The sequence below is a fragment of the Oncorhynchus tshawytscha genome, linkage group LG13, assembly GCF_018296145.1.
Source record: "Oncorhynchus tshawytscha isolate Ot180627B linkage group LG13, Otsh_v2.0, whole genome shotgun sequence".
In the NCBI taxonomy this organism is placed as follows: Eukaryota; Metazoa; Chordata; class Actinopteri; order Salmoniformes; family Salmonidae; genus Oncorhynchus; species Oncorhynchus tshawytscha.
The window spans coordinates 53,340,387-53,358,834 of NC_056441.1; the positions used below are offsets into that span (position 1 = coordinate 53,340,387).

General features: G+C 43.0%; 1 protein-coding gene across 2 annotated transcripts; it reads right to left on the reverse strand.

The window, feature by feature from the left end:
• Positions 1-1,063: 1,063 nt before the first annotated feature.
• LOC112265124 (periaxin) lies at positions 1,064-18,086 on the reverse strand. 2 transcript variants are annotated; one of them, XM_024442181.2, is made up of 7 exons: positions 17,957-18,086; positions 8,135-8,190; positions 7,908-8,015; positions 6,439-6,558; positions 5,851-6,007; positions 5,185-5,378; positions 1,064-5,071 (listed from the first exon to the last, which is right to left on the reverse strand). In XM_024442181.2, the coding sequence occupies exons 4-7, from the start codon at positions 6,463-6,465 to the stop codon at positions 1,376-1,378; spliced, it is 4,074 nt and encodes a 1,357-aa protein (XP_024297949.2). In that variant the 5' UTR covers positions 6,466-6,558; positions 7,908-8,015; positions 8,135-8,190; positions 17,957-18,086; the 3' UTR covers positions 1,064-1,375. The 2 variants fall into 2 exon arrangements, with proteins under 2 accessions (XP_024297949.2, XP_024297952.1); XM_024442184.1 differs by lacking the exon at positions 1,064-5,071 and having other exon boundaries at positions 5,173-5,378.
• Positions 18,087-18,448: the final 362 nt, after the last annotated feature.

The following is an 18,448-nucleotide window of genomic DNA, read 5'->3' on the forward strand; positions in this document are numbered from 1 at the left end:
TCTGCTTTTCCTTTTGGAAGTGAAATATCAATTGTTGGAATTTCAAACTTTCCACCTTTGGCTTCGGGGCCTTCTACTTTGACTTCACCCTCAGGTAACTTCATTTTTGGAAGAGAAATGTCAAGTGAGGGCATGTGAAACTTTCTCCCTTTACCACCATCCCCCTCAACCTCAATATCACTTTCTGCCTTCACCTTTGGAAGAGAAATGTCAATATTAGGCATATGTATTTTACTGCCTTTCACTTCTGGACCCTCTAATTTAATGTCACCATCTTTTGACTTCATTCTTGGTAAGGACATGTCGAATGTGGGCATGTGAAACTTTCCTTTTTTCTCAGAATGTCCTTCAATGTCTATGTCCCCTTCTGTTTTTCCTTTTGGAAGTGAAATATCAATCTTTGGCATTTCAAACTTTCCACCTTTCACCTCAGGGCCTTCTAGGCTGACTTCCGCTTCTGGTGTCTTCATTTTTGGAAGTGATATATCCAATGCTGGCATTTGGAACTTGCCTCCTATTCCAGAATGTCCTTCAGTGTCAATCTCACCCTTTCCCTTGGGAAGGGAAAAGTCCATTTTTGGCATTTGAAAGTTTTCTCCTTTGAGGTCTGGTCTTTCGAAACTGACATCTGGTTCTGGTGACTTTATTTTTGGAAGGGAAACGTTGAATGTTGGCATATGAAATCGTCCTCCTTTACCAGAATGTCCTTCTATGTCAGTTTCTCCCTCTGTTTTTCCTTTTGGAAGTGAAATATCAATCTTTGGCATTTCAATCTTTCCCCCTTTGGCTTTTGGACCTTCTACTTTGACTTCACCTTCAGGCAACTTCATTTTTGGAAGGGAAATGTCAATTGAGGGCATGTGAAACTTCCCCCCTTTGCCACCATGCCCCTCAACCTGAATATCTCTTTCAGTTTTCCCTTTGGGAAGAGAAATGTCAATGTTAGGCATATGTATTTTACTGCCTTTGCCTTCCGGTCCTTCTAGTTTGATGTCCCCCTTTGGGAGCTTCATTTTTGGTAGCGATACATCAAACTTGGGCGTATGAAACTTTCCTCCTTTTCCAGAATGTCCTTCTATGTCAGTTTCTCCCTCTGCTTTTCCTTTTGGAAGTGAAATATCAATTGTTGGAATTTCAAACTTTCCACCTTTGGCTTCGGGGCCTTCTACTTTGACTTCACCCTCAGGTAACTTCATTTTTGGAAGAGAAATGTCAAGTGAGGGCATGTGAAACTTTCTCCCTTTACCACCATCCCCCTCAACCTCAATATCACTTTCTGCCTTCACCTTTGGAAGAGAAATGTCAATATTAGGCATATGTATTTTACTGCCTTTCACTTCTGGACCCTCTAATTTAATGTCACCATCTTTTGACTTCATTCTTGGTAAGGACATGTCGAATGTGGGCATGTGAAACTTTCCTTTTTCTCAGAATGTCCTTCAATGTCTATTTCCCCTTCTGTTTTTCCTTTTGGAAGTGAAATATCAATCTTTGGCATTTCAAACTTTCCACCTTTCACCTCAGGGCCTTCTAGGCTGACTTCCGCTTCTGGTGTCTTCATTTTTGGAAGTGATATATCCAATGCTGGCATTTGGAACTTGCCTCCTATTCCAGAATGTCCTTCAGTGTCAATCTCACCCTTTCCCTTGGGAAGGGAAAAGTCCATTTTTGGCATTTGAAAGTTTTCTCCTTTGAGGTCTGGTCTTTCGAAACTGACATCTGGTTCTGGTGACTTTATTTTTGGAAGGGAAACGTTGAATGTTGGCATATGAAATCGTCCTCCTTTACCAGAATGTCCTTCAATGTCAATTTCCCCCTCCATTTTTCCTTTGGGTGGTAAAATATCAGTCGATGGCATTTCAATCTTTCCCCCTTTGGCTTTAGGGCCTTCTACTTTGACTTCACCTTCAGGCAACTTCATTTTTGGAAGGGAAATGTCAATTGAGGGCATGTGAAACTTCCCCCCTTTGCCACCATGCCCCTCAACCTCAATATCTCTTTCAGTTTTCCCTTCAGGAAGAGAAATATCAATGTTAGGCATATGTATTTTACTGCCTTTGCCTTCCGGTCCTTCTAGTTTGATGTCCCCCTCTGGGAACTTCATTTTTGGTAGCGATACATCAAACTTGGGCGTATGAAACTTTCCTCCTTTTCCAGAATGTCCTTCAGTTTCAATCTCACCCTTTCCCTTGGGAAGGGAATAGTCCATTGTGGGCATATGAAACTTCCCTCCTTTGACACTCGGTCCTTCTAAACTGACATATTCTTCTAGTGACTTCCTTTTTGGAAGGGAAACGTTGAATGTAGGCATATGAAATCGTCCTCCTTTTCCTGAATGTTCTTCAATGTCAATTTCTCCCTCCATCTTTCCTTTGGGAAGTGAAATATCAGTCGATGGCATTTCAATCTTTCCCCCTTTGGCTTTAGGGCCTTCTACTTTGACTTCACCTTCAGGCAACTTCATTTTTGGAAGGGAAATGTCAACCGAGGGCATGTGAAACTTGTCCCCTTTGATTGCATGTTCCTTAGCTTCTCCTTCCATTTTTCCTTTTGGAAGAGAAATGTTCATCGTTGGCATATTAATGTTCCCCCCTTTGACTTCAGGGCCTTCTAGGCTGACTTCACCATCTGGTGTCTTCATTTTTGGAAGTGATATATCAAATGCTGGCATTTGGAACTTGCCTCCTTTTCCAGAATGTTCTTCAGTGTCAATTTCTCCCTTTCCTTTTGGAAGGGAAAGGTCAATTGTTGGCATCTGAAACTTTCCTCCTTTGAGGTCTGGTCCTTCTAAAAGGATATCTGCTTCTGGTGACTTCATTTTTGGAAGGGAAATGTCAGAATCTCCTTCAACTTTGATGTCACCTTCCGCTTTTACTTTTGGTACTGAAATGTCAATTTTAGGCATGTGAAACTTCCCTCCTTTGACTTCAGGTCCCTCTGTGTTGACCTTACCCTCTGGTGACTTAAATTTCGGGAAAGAAATGCCAAATTTGGGCATCTTAAACTTTCCCCCTTTACTGACATGGCTTTCAACATTAACTTCTCCCGCCGTTTTGCCTTTTGGAATGGACACATCGATATTTGTTATCTCGACCTTTCCCCTTTTGATTTCAGGGCCTTTTACTTTCGCTTTACCCTCTGGGAACTTCACTGTCGGAGGAGAAATATCAAGCGAAGGCATGTGAAACTTTCCGCCTTTAGATGCTTCTCCTTCAACGCTGATGTCAACTTCTGTTTTTCCTGTTGGAAGTGAACAATCTATGGTGGGCATATGAAATGTGATGCCTTTCACATCAGATCCTTCTATTTTCATGTCACCCTCTGCTGACTTTATTTTTGGAAGTGAGACATCAAATGAGGACATTTGAATCTTCCCTATTTTTTCAGACTTTCCCTCAATGTCAATTTCGCTTTTTCCTTTGGGAAGTGAAATGTCTACTTGTGGCATGTGGAACTTTCCTCCTTTTACATCAGGCCCTTTTACATCAACTTCTGTTCCTGACGACCTCATTTTTGGAGGAGGAATGTCAATTGTGGGCGTTTTGAGCATTCCTTCTTTTCCTATATTTGAATCAATATTGACTTCACCCTCTGCTTTTCCTCTGGCAAGGGAAATATCAAGTGTGGGCATTTCTAACTTTCCCCCTTTCAATTCAGGTCCCTCTAAACTAGCATTGCCCAACATTTTAGAAAGAGAAACGTCACACGAGGGCATTTTGAACTTGCCCCCTTTTCCAGAATGTCCCTCAATGTTCATTTTCCCCTCTGTTTTTCCTTCGGGGAGAGATATGTCAGCATAGGGCATTTGAATTTTGCCACACTTCACTTCAGGTCTTTCTACATTAATTTCTCTGCCTGATGACTTAATTTTTGGTAGAGAATTGTCAAATGTGGGCATCTGAAATGTACCTCCTTTTCCTAAATATCCTTCAATGTCCACCTCACCTCCCGCTTTACCTTTCGGGCGTAAAAGGTCAACTTTTGGCATGTTGAACTCTCCTTTGACGCCAGGCCCCTCTATATTCATGTCCTCCTCTGAAGACTTGAATTTTGGAAGAGAAACATCAAAAGTTGGCATTTTGAACTTGCCTCCCTTTCCAATGTGTCCTTCCACATCAACATTTGCTTCTCCTGATGTCATCTTTGGCAGTGAAATGTCAACAGCTGGTAGGCTCATTTTCCCACCCTTTTCTGGACCTTCAATATCCATATCAGATGATCCAATCTTTGGTAGTGAGATGTCAGTTTTTGGCATGGATATATTTGGCCCTTTAAAAAAGGGTCCCTCTATCTCGTCTGGCACTCTACTCCGGGTGTCCAGCTGCAGATCGATGTTGGGTGCAGAGATGTCAATAGCTGGCATTTTAATGCCAGACAGGCCTGTTGACCCTTCAACTCCTTCAGCTAAACCTTTTGCTTTTATCTCACCATCAATTTCATCAGAGGGTCGAGCTGAGGGGAGTCCTAGTGAAAGCTCTACCTCTCGGTGCATAAACTTTGACCCCTCCTTGACTTTCACTTCTGGTTTCTGTAAGTTGACTTCCTTGTTTCCAGATGGCGAACTGAATTCCACTGAGGGTGGTGTGAATTTGACATCTGGAGGTTTCAGCTCCAGAGACCCTTCAGACAAGGCAGTGTCCGATGTTGTCTTTTTTGTTTTAGGGAAATGAATTCCGAACCTGTGGCCCTTTCCTTTGACTTTGACCTTAGCTCCAGGCACGTCTGGCAGGGAGACGTCAGCCTGTCCCTCTGGTTGCGTCATGTCAACTTCTCCTGTAGCCACCTCAGCACCCTTTGCGTTCATCCTGGGACACCTTATCATCCTCTTCTTCCTGCCAGTGGCGACCACTCCTCCATGCTGCTCAGTTCCCTCTGCCTTCCCATCCTTCCTCAGCTTGAACTTGGGGAAGGCAAACTCCACGTCGACGGGGTTGAGCTCCACTTTGGAAGGCGATCCCTCCATCTCCAACTCTGCTCCAGTGCTCCCTTTCTTGTTTTCCTTCAGCCTTTTCAATCCAAAACGTCCTCCCCTCTTTTTCTTTGCTTTGAAAGGTTTGATGCTCTTGACACTCTGCAACAGACATGCAAGTATGAGTTAGGTGGACATGAACCTGATGAATCTGGAATAACCAGTTCTATATCTCAATGCCAAATTGGCAATTACAAATACGATCATAGCCGTACCATTTTCTGCATCTTGGTTTTGGGTCCTTTCAGTTCCAAGCTGGTGGTGCCAGGGTGCATGGTGACATCAGCGCCGGCGATGGTCCTCTTCAGGAAAAAGGAGACTTTGTAAGGCTCTGCACACTGCAAGATCTTCAGGGCATCCTCATACTTCACATTGTCAAAGTAGACTCTTGCACTGAGCAACTGATCTCCTGCAAGGAAACCAATCATCAGCCAGACAAAAGTTAATGTGCACACAGCACAAATGAGATAAAGAGAACAGGGGGAAATATGGAAGTCTTACAGTTGTGGTTTGCTTTTGACAATGAAAGGAAGGGTGTGAAAGGGCATGGCATTTTGATGTTTACATTTTATACGCACAAGATAATGTACCGTTTGCACGTCAGAACAGGTGATTGATCAATGACTTTACTTGCAATAAATTACACACTACACTTAATGGAAGTTACACAGGGAAGGGATACAGATGGGGAGAAACAAGGTGATTTCCACATTGAATTTTTTTCAGTTATTTCTATGTATGGAATGAATTTATGTTTGAATAGTTTACTGTTTAACATTCTCATTTCTATTTCTATCTATTAAACTAGTCCATAACTAATTTACCTCAGCTGTGTCTCATGGCTTTATATTCATGCGACTCTAATCTCCCCGTCCAGTTACCTTGCTGGAGGCTAAGATGCTTTGCTGCAGTGGAGTCTTTAAGGACGTCCTTAATGAAGAGGCCTCGCTCCCCTCCACCTGTGACACTGTAGCCACTGGCTCCAGCCTCAGCCTCTGTCTCTACCACAACCTCTACCTCCTCAGATGCAGTCTCCTCCTGTAAAGACACACCAGAGGAGAGCGTTTCCTCACAAAGTCCATTGTCATGTTGTGTTGCTACCATGCTGTTTTCATGTGTTGCTGCCATGCTTTGTTGTCTCGGGTCTCTCTTTATGTAGTGTTGTGGTATCTCTCTTGTCGTGATGTGTGTTTTGTCCTATATTTTAATTTTATTTTTTTATTTTTAGTGCCAGTCCCCGTCCCCACGGGAGGCCTTTTGCCTCCCGGTTGGCCGTCATTGTAAATAAGAATGAGTTTTTAACTGACTTGCCTCGTTAAATAAAGGTTCAATTAAAATAAATAATAATAAATACAATGAAGGTCTCGTCTTCAGATGTGAACAGTAGAATGGCATGCGATTCTGAGTGTTTTCTAGGCCTGTGTAAATGTTCCTGTTTCATGAGTATTAGTGGTTTCTTGGCTCTTTACCACTGCGTGGGCCTCTGAGGAATCCATCTCTGCTTGGGCCAAACGAGACGACTCTTTCAGGTGACTTCTCTTCAGACTCAGCACCTGTTTCAGCTCTGCATGCAGTTTCTCTTTCTGAACCTAAAAAGAAGGATGCATTGTGTCTGTGTTGATGGCTCAGTTGATTGGACCATGATAGTAACAATAATAGTTACTTTATGGGTTCAAATCCTGCATGGGCCACACACAATATATGTTATTGTGTGTTAACTGTAAGATACAAGTATTTGGCAGGTAAATGACTTTGTAAGCATAGGGGATTGAAACCCAATGAGCTTGGTGTGTGTGTATATGTGTGTGCTTGCGCTAACTGAATTAGCCAATGAACGCTTTGGGATATGGAGAGAAAATATCTATTAGGGATTGACAGAATACCTTCATTATAGCCACACTCTTGAGACTAGAGACATTATTTCTCTCATCACATGGGCTTTGACATACTCCATAAGCTCTGTGTTAGCTGCAGCCCTGACCCCAACCTCACTGACTGAAGTACAATGACACAATCAAAACCTGCTGAGGTCATTCCATTCCCCCGGCCGCTTCTGTCAACATAAACAACCATTCATTTAGCCAAGCTCAGCAGAGATACCACATCTTCATACAGCATGTGGCAGGGCACAGTGGCAACAACAATTGACCTGTTGTGTTAGCACACCTCAAAAATATGCTGGGGGACTAGAGGATATGTCTGAAATGGTTCAAACATTTTTTTTATAGGATATACGAGTGACGTGAAAATATTATACACCAGTAAGTGCATGTCCATAAACACACAATATATTGTTTTGCTTTCCTTATTTGTATTTAGACCCCTCCCATGAACCTAATTCAGAGTATCAGCTCCTCCTCTCAGACGCTATAGGATCCCTACATGTAAGCTGAACAGGTCTAAGCACTCCTTCATTCCCATGTCTATCTTAAAATGAGCTGGGTTAGTACGCCACGGACAGAATGTGGGGGTAATGTGCAATATGTATTATGTACAGTGCCTTGCGACAACAATATGTACAGTGCCTTTTTTAACAAATCAAAAACTGAAAAATTGGGCGAAAGTATTCAGTGCCCTCTCTCCAGAAGTTGAACTTTGCGACCTTTTGCCACATTTCAGGCTTCAAACATAAAGATATAAAACTGTATTTTTTTAAACATCCCAAGTGAAGAATCAACAACAAGTGGGACACAATCATGAAGTGGAAACTGACATTTATTGGATATTTCAAACTTTTTTATCCAACAAATCAAAAACTGAAAAATTGGGCGTGCAAAATTAGTTCAAGGGGGCCTGCCTTCAGAATACTTTCTGCCTGAAGGCACTGTATGTGAAGTGTACAGCATGCATGACAGGGATAACATGCAATATGCATTATGCTGAGTGTGTAATGCACAGGGCTTGAGTGTGTTAGGATATCCAAACAGTCTCCACTTACCACTCTCTCCGGGCTCTCCTGGTCCTCTGGGGAGGCACTGTGGTGAGGGTTGGCGTGGGGGGAGGTGGGAGGCCTGTCCGAAGGGGGAGACCGCCTTTTGTCTTTTACCTGGCTCAGTAGAGGAGATACCAAGTTCAACAGGTCAGTAAACAGCACTGCAGTACACCACCTCAGGTATGGTAAATAGCGTGTCTGGAACAAGTGAAAGCCAGATAGTGGCTACTCACGGCTGGTTCTCTGGCCTGGGTAGATACATGACTTTCTTCCAATTCTCTGTCAGAGTCTGCAAACAGGAGGAGATTATGTCAATGTTGGCGTGTGACGCACTGACAAGAGGGCAGAGGTCAACAAGACTATATCACTTGACCCCACTGACACATTGGCATGATATAAGGTCATGGATACAGCACATGGACACACACATGCATATACTGTAAGATTATACCTTCTCTATTTTATATATATTTTTTCGCTTGATGCAGGTATTGCGGCATGCCCATGGATTTCCAACCATTTGGTTTAGTGACCGGCCTCTCAGACTGCGGTGCATTGCTATGGCACTCTTGGAATTATTTCCATGGTTTTGCATATCCCTGCACCAACCACCCTAGCCCCTCAATAGCCCTCTACTTATAGGCAGGAGGCACTTGACTTTTTTGCTGGTCCCCAGCAATGTCATGCGTGTCCTACCCTTTTGGTTTCATGCGATGGCTTTTTGATCAGTCTTGGCATGTGTGTTTATGTGTGTGTGTGTGTTTGTCAAGTGGGGGGATCCAGTACTCAGTATCAGCGTATTTCTCATGCCTCTATCGGGTGTCAGAGTGTCGGGTATCTCAGCCGTCACGAGAACAAATTACAGACATTCAGAGTGCTCCTGCCCAGGATGGCTAAACGTTGTGAAAGCAGGGACACCCGCCTTGGATAGTATGCTTCATGAGTACTGGACATTGCAATAATAAGGCTGTTACGCATCTGATCTATTATGATCTGTACAATGTTAATACCGGTATCAAGAAATAACTAAATGGCTCTAACTTCTCGACATAGCTAAATTAAACAAACTTTTTTGAGCTGATTTAAAAACATGAAATACTTTAGAGCTTGTATCCATAATATCCAGGTAAAGCAGAGTTCAAATTATACCATGACATTTGGGGAGGTCTCTATTTTTTTCATGTGACCTCCTACTGTATGCGTGCATGAGCTTGACATTTTTTGATGGGCCGAATCGTAAAGACGTCACTTAGCGGAAGAAATTGTATTACCTTTTAACGTGGCATGAACACGTGAACACAACCAGTCAGCATGTTTTCATCTGATTGTCAAACAAATCACTTCAAAAGTAGGCTACCTGCTCATGTTTGTCCACTCTAAAATTATTCCAGCATCCAAACAGTGCACTGTTCAAATGATACTTTTTAAAACCATGACACAGAGGTGGGGGGTGTTTGTTTCATTTGGAATAAGCTTTTACTTGAATATTTAACACTGTAGCAGTAGGCTACAAATGGCATTTTAAACAAATAGGCGAATGGTTAAATTGGAATTATTTAGAGACCCCCTGCCCCTCCCCCTTCCCCCACCATAATATGTGTATGAGTGAAAGAAGCAGCTGACCAAGAGTGCTCCCTGCTCTGCACAGTGAGTGCTCCACATAGGTCAGACCACTTTCTTTATATAGAGCCAGCTCTCTCTGACCCACATCTGCATGCTTACTACTGACTGATCTATACGGCTTGGATCCCTTCCATTCAGCTTAGAGGGAGCTGCAGACTACAGTCCAACACAGCAAAACAACCTAACCTCCAATCTGGCAACCCATCTGCTTCGTTTCGCATTTTGGGATTGACGTTCTGTGGTAAACGAAAAGGTTACGAATTAATGTTGGAGAAGGACATGGTACTGTCTGCGTGCGTCTGTTCTCGTGATATGTTCAGCTGGTCAGATTTGGTGTCCTCAATGTTCTCAATGTCTTTTTAAATGCATTGGTCCTATACATTGAGACATTGCACCTAATTCGTCAAAAAAGGTTCACGGGATTAGGTTTCCCTCTTTTAGATTTGATAATGAAGTAACAGACCTTGACTTGGTGGTCAGCTATTTGCTACTAGGATATGGGAAAGGACAGGACAGTTCACTACCATTCTCCCAGCATCAAACAGCCTGATCCCAGTCTCCGCAGGGTATCAGCCAGGACCCTAGTTAGAAACGGGATAAGAATGGGATCTTGTGACGTGTGGCTTTGTTTTTGGCGGATTGTGCAACAGCGACAACAATGCCAGAGTAACGATAGTGATATGAGCTATCTAATCTCCAATGAAGCAATATCTTATTCAATTATAATTGGAATATGTTTCTATTTGGCTACACTGTGGAGTGGTTATGAAGTCAGGTTCCTGCACAACGGAACACATAGACCTACCCTTTTCTATCATAGTGTTTGATACTGGAATTGTATTTCTGAACAAGAATATTGTTCAAGGCAAAGAACGACAAGCAAAGAGAACAAACAACCAGATCTAGAGAGGTCTCAGGGACATGCTTTCAGCAGTGGAGACCAGGCTGTTTCACTCACAGCGTGCCAACAAATACACAGTGTGGGTATAGTATGTAGTAGGAAATGGGCCTAATATATTCACCTTATGAATATTTAAATGTCCCCACATACAGTAAACATAGCTTTGATACAAAGCGCTGTGTGTCTTGTTTGCTCTGTATATATTTTGCAGCAGTTGAATCCTAGGGGCTTCCAGGTCAGTCACTTTAGACACTGATTTGGCTAGTCATATAGACACCATGTCCATATACTAATGGAATTCTGCAGAGGATCAACTGTGTTTGTTTTTCTCCATCATTTGGAAAGTTACAGTAATTGGGTTAGCAACTAGGCAACTAAAAGAGCGTCGTCTGAAGTTGCAAAAAAATCTATTTCCCTTGGACTGAGAACGTTGGAGAGTCATCTACTGTAACCATCACATTGACAGTCTACCAGAAGTTACCCCATACGTACAGCCATAGTATGTAGTATTAAGACACACACTTAGCAGCTACAGACCTGCTGTGTAGAGAAAGCTGACCTGATTGGTGCTAATTCGATGAGGGTCATGAGACCCAGGACGAAGAGAAAGGACCCTTTGTGTACAACGAACCTTTGTTAATCAATACTATTCCGGTAATAAGTTGACGTGCAAATATATCTACCAAATAGCATCAAGATTTACAGAGAAAAAGTGGTACGTTTGTGTACAACTCAGGGATAAAGTTAGTCTAAAGCTATTGGATTTGAAAAACAGTTTATTCAAACAGTTCAATGCCGAGGCACATTATGAATCATGAAGAGACCTCCTAAAACTGCTACATATAGATTTTAGTGTTACCAAATTCCCCCATCTGTTTTCGTCAGTTATTGATCTCTACTTTCCCATGAAGATGAACTACTTCTACTAGAGGGGACCTATGCCAGCTTGAGTTGTGGTGAAAAAATCCTAAATGTATTCCCCCAACTCTGTCCAAAACAGACCCACGTTAGACTCCACAATCTTCGCTGCTGGTTGTTGTCAATTCCCTATTTAACAGGCCAATGAAGGGAAAGCCCTACTCGGCATAGCTGGCATTCCCAGAAATGTCACAGACTTTAAACCATACAGATTATTTTTGGTTTAAAAAACCCCCACTCCAGACAACTTTTGAATGTCTAAAACTAAACTGAAAGTATGTAGAAATTATAATGGAACTATACGTTTTCAAATAACTGCGCTTTTTTTCTGGCCCGCAAATGGCTTTTGATGAACAAATCGGTCCAGAGAAAAATCTGCGCTGCCCTCTGCTGCATTTTGAAATGTGACCCTAGAGCCAAAACTACTGCCCACTCCTGCTTTAAACTGATCATTTGGACCCAACTGTGCTACTGTTATACCATAAGGTACACAGATATACCTCAGATACAATATCCTATTTAAAAACCGTACATTATGAAACAAGAGACATCTATAACTAATTGCGGTATATTCTATTCTTCACTAACAGTTGCCTTGGACTGTTAATAGGTCAGCATGTGGACAGAATCAGGTTTCAGTGTCTGTGTGACTTGTGAATAACTCAAATCAAATTTTATTGGTCACATACACATGGTTGCAGATGTTAATGCGAGTATAGCGAAATGCTTGTGCTTCTAGTTCTGACAGTGCAGTAATATCTAACAAGTAATCTAACAATTCCCCAACAACTAATTAATACACACAAACCTAAAGGGGTGAATGAGAATATGTACATACAAGTATGTGGATGAGCGATGGCCAAGCGGCATAGGCAAGGTGCAATAGATGGTATAAAATACAGTATATACATGTGATATGAGTAATGTAAGATATGTAAACATAATTAAAGTGGCATTATTTAAAGTGGCATTGTTTAAAGTGACTAGTGATCCATTTATTAAAGTGTCCAGTGATTGGGTCTCAATATAGGCAGCAGCCTCTCTGAGTTAGTGATGGCTGTTTAGCCGTCTGATGGCCTTGAGACAGCTGTTTTTCAATCTCTTGGTCCCAGCTTTGACATACCTGTACTGACCTCGCCTTCTGGATGATAGCGGTGTGAACAGGCCGTGGCTCAGGTGGTTGTTGTCCTTGATGATCTTTTTGGCCTTCTTGTGACATTGGGTGCTGTAGGTGTCGTGGAGGGCAGGTAGTTTGCCACAGTGATGCGTTGTGCAGACCACACCACCCTCTGGAGAGCCTTGTGGTTGAGGGTGGTGCAGTTGCCGTACCAGGCGGTGATACAGCCCGACAGGATGTTCTCGATTGTGCATCTGTAAAAGTTTGTGACAAGCCAAATTTCTTCAGCCTCCTGAGGTTGAAGAGGCACTGTTGCGCCTTCTTCACCACACTGTCTGTGAACACCAACAACAACGAGACAGCCAACAGGGAGGAGGTGAGGGTACTCGGAGTGTGGTGTCAGGAAAACAACCTTTCAGTCAACGTAAACAAAACAAAGGAGATGATCGTAGACTTCAGGAAACAGCAGAGGGAGCACTCCCCTATCCATATCGAAGAGACAGCAGTGGAGAAGGTGGAAAGTTTTAAGTTCCTGGGCGTACACATCACAGACAAACTGAAATGGTCCACCCAGGAACTTAACATTTTCCACCTTCTCCACACACCCTTGTGAGGCCCCAGTGTTGAGGGTCAGCGAAATGGAGATGTTGTTTCCTACCTTCATCACCTGGGGGTGTCCCATCAGAAAGTCCACAACCCAATTGCACAGGGTGAAGTTGAGACCCAGAGACTCCAGCTTTTTTTAACCTTTATTTAACTAGGCAAGTCAGTTAAGAACAAATTCTTAATTTCAATGACAGCCTAGGAACAGTGGGTTAACTGCCTTGTTCAGGGGCAGAACAACAGATTTTTACCTTGTCAGTTTGGGGATTCGATCTTGCAACCTTTCGTTACTAGTCCAACACTCTAAACACTAGGCTACCTGCCACCCCGAGGAGCTTGGAGTGTACTTTGGTGTTGAATGCTGAGCTGTAGTCAATGAACCGCATTCTTACATAGGTATTATTTTTGTCAAGATGAGATAGGGCAATGTGCAGTGTGATGGTGATTGCGTCATGTGTGGACCTGTTGATGCGGTATGCAAACTGAAATGGGTCTAGGGTGGCCAGTAAGGTGGCAGTGATATGATCCTTGACGAGCCTCTCAAAGCACTCAATGATGACAGAAGTGAGGACTACGGGGTGGTCATTTAGTTCAGTTATCTTTGCCTTCTTGGGTACAGGAACAATGGTAGCATCTTGAAGCATGTGGGGACAAAAGCCTGGGATAGGGAGCGATTGAATATGTCCGTAAACACACCAGCCAGTTGGTCTGCGCATGCTCTGAGGACGCGGCTAGGGATCCTGTCTGGGCCAGCAGTCTTGTGAGAGTTAACACGTTTAAATGTTTTACTCATGTCAGCCACGGAGAAGGAGAGGGGGAGGGTGCAGTCTTTGTTTGTGAGCCGCGATGGTGGCACTGTATTATCCTCAAAGCTGGCGAAGAAGGATTTTAGTTTGTCTGGAAGCGTGATGTCGGTGTCCGTGACGTGGCTGTTTTGGTTTTTGTAGTCCGTATCTGAGCCGTTGAATTGTGACTCCACCATGTCCCTGTACCAGTATTTTGCTTGTTTGATTGCCTTGTGGAGGGAATAACTACACTGTTCATATTCAGCCATAATTCCAGACCTCTTTCCATGGTTAAATGCGGTGGATCGCACTTTCAGTTTTGCGCGAATGCCGCCATCCAGCCACAGTTTCTGGTTAGGGTAGGTTTTAATCGTCACATTGGGTTCAACATCTCCAATGCACTTCTTTATAAACGCACTCACCGAGTCAGCGTATTGGTCAATGTTGTTCACTGAGGCTGACCAGAACATATTCCAGTCCGCGTGATCAAAACAATCTTGAAGGGTGGCTTCCGATTGGTCAGACCAGCGTTGAATGGTTCTCGTCACTGGAACATCCTGTTTGAGTTTCTGCTTATAATACGGTATGAGCAAGATGGCGTCGTGGTCGGATTTGCCGAAGGGAAGAGAGGAGAGAGCTTTGTATGCATCACGGAAGTTAGAGTAGCAGTGTTTGAGAGTATTAGCCCTGTGTGTCGTGCCATCAATGTGCTAATAGAATTTAGGTAGCCTTGTTCTGAAATTTGCTTTGTTAAAATCCCCAGCTACAATAAATGTAGCCTCTGGATATATAGTTTACAGTTTACATAGAGTCCAGTGAAGTTCCTTGAGGGCTGTCTTGGTGTTCGCTTGAGGGGGAATGTACACAGCTGTGACTATAACTGATGAGAATTCTCTTGGTAGGTCGGGTGAGCAGAAGGACCTGAGTTCCTGTATGTTGTTATGATTACACCATGAGTCGTTAATCATAAATCATCCACCCCCGCCCATCCTCTTCCCAGAGAGGTGTTTATCTCTGTCGGTGCGATGCATGGAGAAGCCGGGTGGCTGAATCGATTCCGACAACATATCCCGAGAGAGCCATGTTTCTGTGAAACAGAGAATGTTACAATCTCTGATGTTTCTCTGGAAGGGAACCCTTGCTCGAATTTCGTCTACCTTGTTGTCAAGAAAACTGGAGTAGTTGGCGAGTAGTATACTCGGGAGTGGTGAGTGATGTGCACATCTACGGAGCCTGACCAGGAGGCTGATCCGTCTGCCCCTTCTGCGGTGCCGATATTTTGGGTTGGCTACTGGGATTAGATCCATTGTCCTGGGTGGTGGTCCGAACAGAGGATCCGCTTCAGGAAAGTCGTACTCCTGGTCGTAATGTTGGGAAATTGACGTTGCTCTTATATCCAATAGCTCTTCCCGGCTGTATGTAATAAGACTTAAGATTTCCTGGGGTAACAATGTAATAAATAATACATTAAAAAAACAAAATACTGCATAGTTTCCTAAGAACTCGAAGCTGGTCTAAGCATGGAGTTAATCAGCCCCATGACTCAGGTGAGAGACATAGCATGGTAGTACCCAACCTGGATTCCTAAAGCATCACGTGCTCCCTGAACATGAATCAGACACTAGAGTCTTTGCAGAGTCTGTAGTCTCCTCAGAATTGTAAGGTGGAATCATGTAATGCACAACCTGAATACACAAAACTAAGATTGAACTGAATATGGGATTGAACTGAATATGGGATTATATGGGATTGTTTTAGCCAGTCACACTTATAAAGGCTCCTCATCCAGAATATGTCTTTGAAGAGAACTATGGGAACTGAAGATTAGAGATAGAGAGGGTCTTCTTGTCCTTTGAAAGCTCAGATGGAAAAATCACATCCTGAGGCGGACAGGAAATGCCTCTTTATAAACCGGAAACCGAAATATTTTGTGAGATAAATACTCAACAAGGAGGGCAAGACACAAACAACCCTCCTTCTCCCATAATAATGTCAAATATATCACTGTTGGGTGATGAATAAATGTATTTAAAGCACTGACATTAATCTTAAATTCAGTTTTTATCTGTGTATTTTGATGGCATTTTCCCTGTGTCTAACTGTGTTTCCTTCTGAGCTTCCCCAGCTTCCTCCAAATCGCCCAACCACCTCTTGACCCTGTTACTTCCTCGTCTACTACCGACCCGCACCACTGCTCAAGAAACCTGTCGCTAGGAAACTGTAATAATTTGTTTTCTTATTCACATGAATTCATACTAACTCTGTCACACTACCTTACAGCTCAAAGAGAATAGGATTCCTATGATATTATACCCTGGTATCCTACACTTTCCCAGTAAATAAAAACTCCCATAAACGCTCATATTTACATAAAAATCAGTCTTGTGATATACAGAGGGGCAAAAAAGTATTTAGTCAGCCACCAATTGTGCAAGTTCCCCCACTTAAAAAGATGAGAGAGGCCTGTAATTTTCATCATAGGTACACTTCAACTATGACAGACAAGATGAGAAAAAAAATCCAGAAAATCACATTGTAGGATTGTTTATGAATTTATTTGCAAATTATGGTGGAAAATAAGTATTCGGACCACCACCCATTTTTTTCTAATTTTGTCTGCCATAGTTGAAGTGTACCTATGATGAAAATTACAGGCCTCTCTCATCTTTTTAAGTGGGAGAACTTGCACAATTGGTGGCTGACTAAATACTTTTTTGCCCCACTGTATCTATAACCCTCTGGCTTGTCTGTAGGGGGTCAGATACAGTCTGCCTATTTCAGACTGGATTTGGGGAGGGTGAGCTGCATGCATTACACTCTGCTACGCAGTGGCATAAACATCTATCTATAGTTTATCAACAACATTCATAACAGGTCCCTGCAGTGATGATAACTCCAGAGCAGACTGTCCCCCCCCCCTCCCACCCCCGTGGATGGTGCTGGTGTCCCATTAACACGTTTGACCCCTCAGTCCTCAGAGGAATGGCAGGGGGATCACACACACAGACATTCAACACATGCCATCAAAGGGAGGAGAGGGCTATGGGAACACACACAGTTCAAAATCAGATAGGAGTTGTTACCGAACATTCTAACAAGCAGCCATGTAAGTTGTTACATTCATTGGCTGAGATAGATTCAAAAATAAGCATAACCTTAACGTTTTTAAGGTTTTTAAACCTTAAGATGCTTTTTAAATAGCTACACAAAAAGACTCCCAATGAACACATTAACATCTCTAAAATGACCAACACATTCACATTTTTCCTAGGCAAACGGTCGCTAGTGGCCTGAGAACCAGAGGGAGGAAGAATAACTTGAAAATAACTTTTAGATTATACTTTTACGTAATACTTATATGCCTGTTACTGTCATTCAAACCTAGCCTTAACTCTGGGTGGGTCTTGCCCTCCATACCGAGTTTACCATTCTACCCAACTTGCCATGGCATACCAAGCTATTGGGCTGGGGTGCAACACTCAGATCCTGTTGCCCGTGTGTAAAATGAAGATGGAGTGTTTGAAACAATCGCGTGCTGCTACTACCTCATCAATAATCTTTGCTAGCAGGAACAGCAGCAGACAGCAGCAATCCACAAGGACCATGTTGAGCATATTGTATGGTAACATAGCCCTATGCTATCAACAATACCAGTGGCGTTTGTCCTTCTATACGGCCTGTGTACTTATCCAACAAATAATAGCTACGTTATCAATACCTAGCAATGTGCAGTGTCTCCAGACGTCAGTCTATGCTGCACAACACAGTTAGACAAATGTTTTTAATAAAATAATGGGGGTGAAAGAACATTCTCAAACAACGATGCAGATAACTAGATTTACAGATATGACATGAACAAGACTGAAGTATATTATCACCAGTGGACTTGATTCCATTCTGCACTATGTACAAACAGTTGAACAGCCATAACACCGAGGTTAAAAAAGTCCTGCCACTCTCCTAACCTGAGATACATGCACCACCGCACCTACCCACCACAACAATCCCACTCTTCCACATGTACTGTCCACAAACTCTCAGATCTAAGAAGTCACAATGAGTCTGATCTAAGACATTTCCACTGTAGTGAGATGGAGACTAATCCTACCTGGTTGATACCGCTGTCACAGTGTGCTACCTCCCTGGGTGAGAGATTCACCTGGTAGAAGATCTGAAATCACACACTGCTCTCAGTCAAACTCTCACTCACTCACTCTCTCCTGATCACACTGTTACCAGCCAGCCTGTCCCTTCACTGAAACCTCAGTTGGGAAATCTGGACAAGCCCCATGGCATCTCTAGGTGGGACGTAACGAGAGTAATGATTGGACGAGGGCAAGGGGATGCCCCCATATTAGGAAGGTGAGGGGCAGGACTGTCAAGATAGGGGGGAGGAGGAAGGGGCCAAAAACTTTGACAGGATTCAGTCAGATTGTCATGAGCTTTCTTCTGCTGCATATTTGAGAAAAAGACTGGAGACCACTCTTCTTCAGCGACATGTAAACTACCTACCTGGCTGGCTGCTGGTGACATTGTTTAAATTCCCTGAGGAGTCAAACAAAGTGGAGAAATAACAAGAGGAATTATCTTCAGATCTGGG

Coding starts and splice junctions, on each gene's coding strand:
- LOC112265124 (XM_024442181.2), bottom strand. CDS start 6,465: ATGGATTCCTCAGAGGCCCACGCAGTG. Junction 5,379..5,850: donor GCATCTTAGCCTCCAGCAAG/GTAACTGGACGG, acceptor GTTTCCTTGCAG/GAGATCAGTTGCTCAGTGCA. Junction 5,072..5,184: donor AAACCAAGATGCAGAAAATG/GTACGGCTATGA, acceptor TGTCTGTTGCAG/AGTGTCAAGAGCATCAAACC.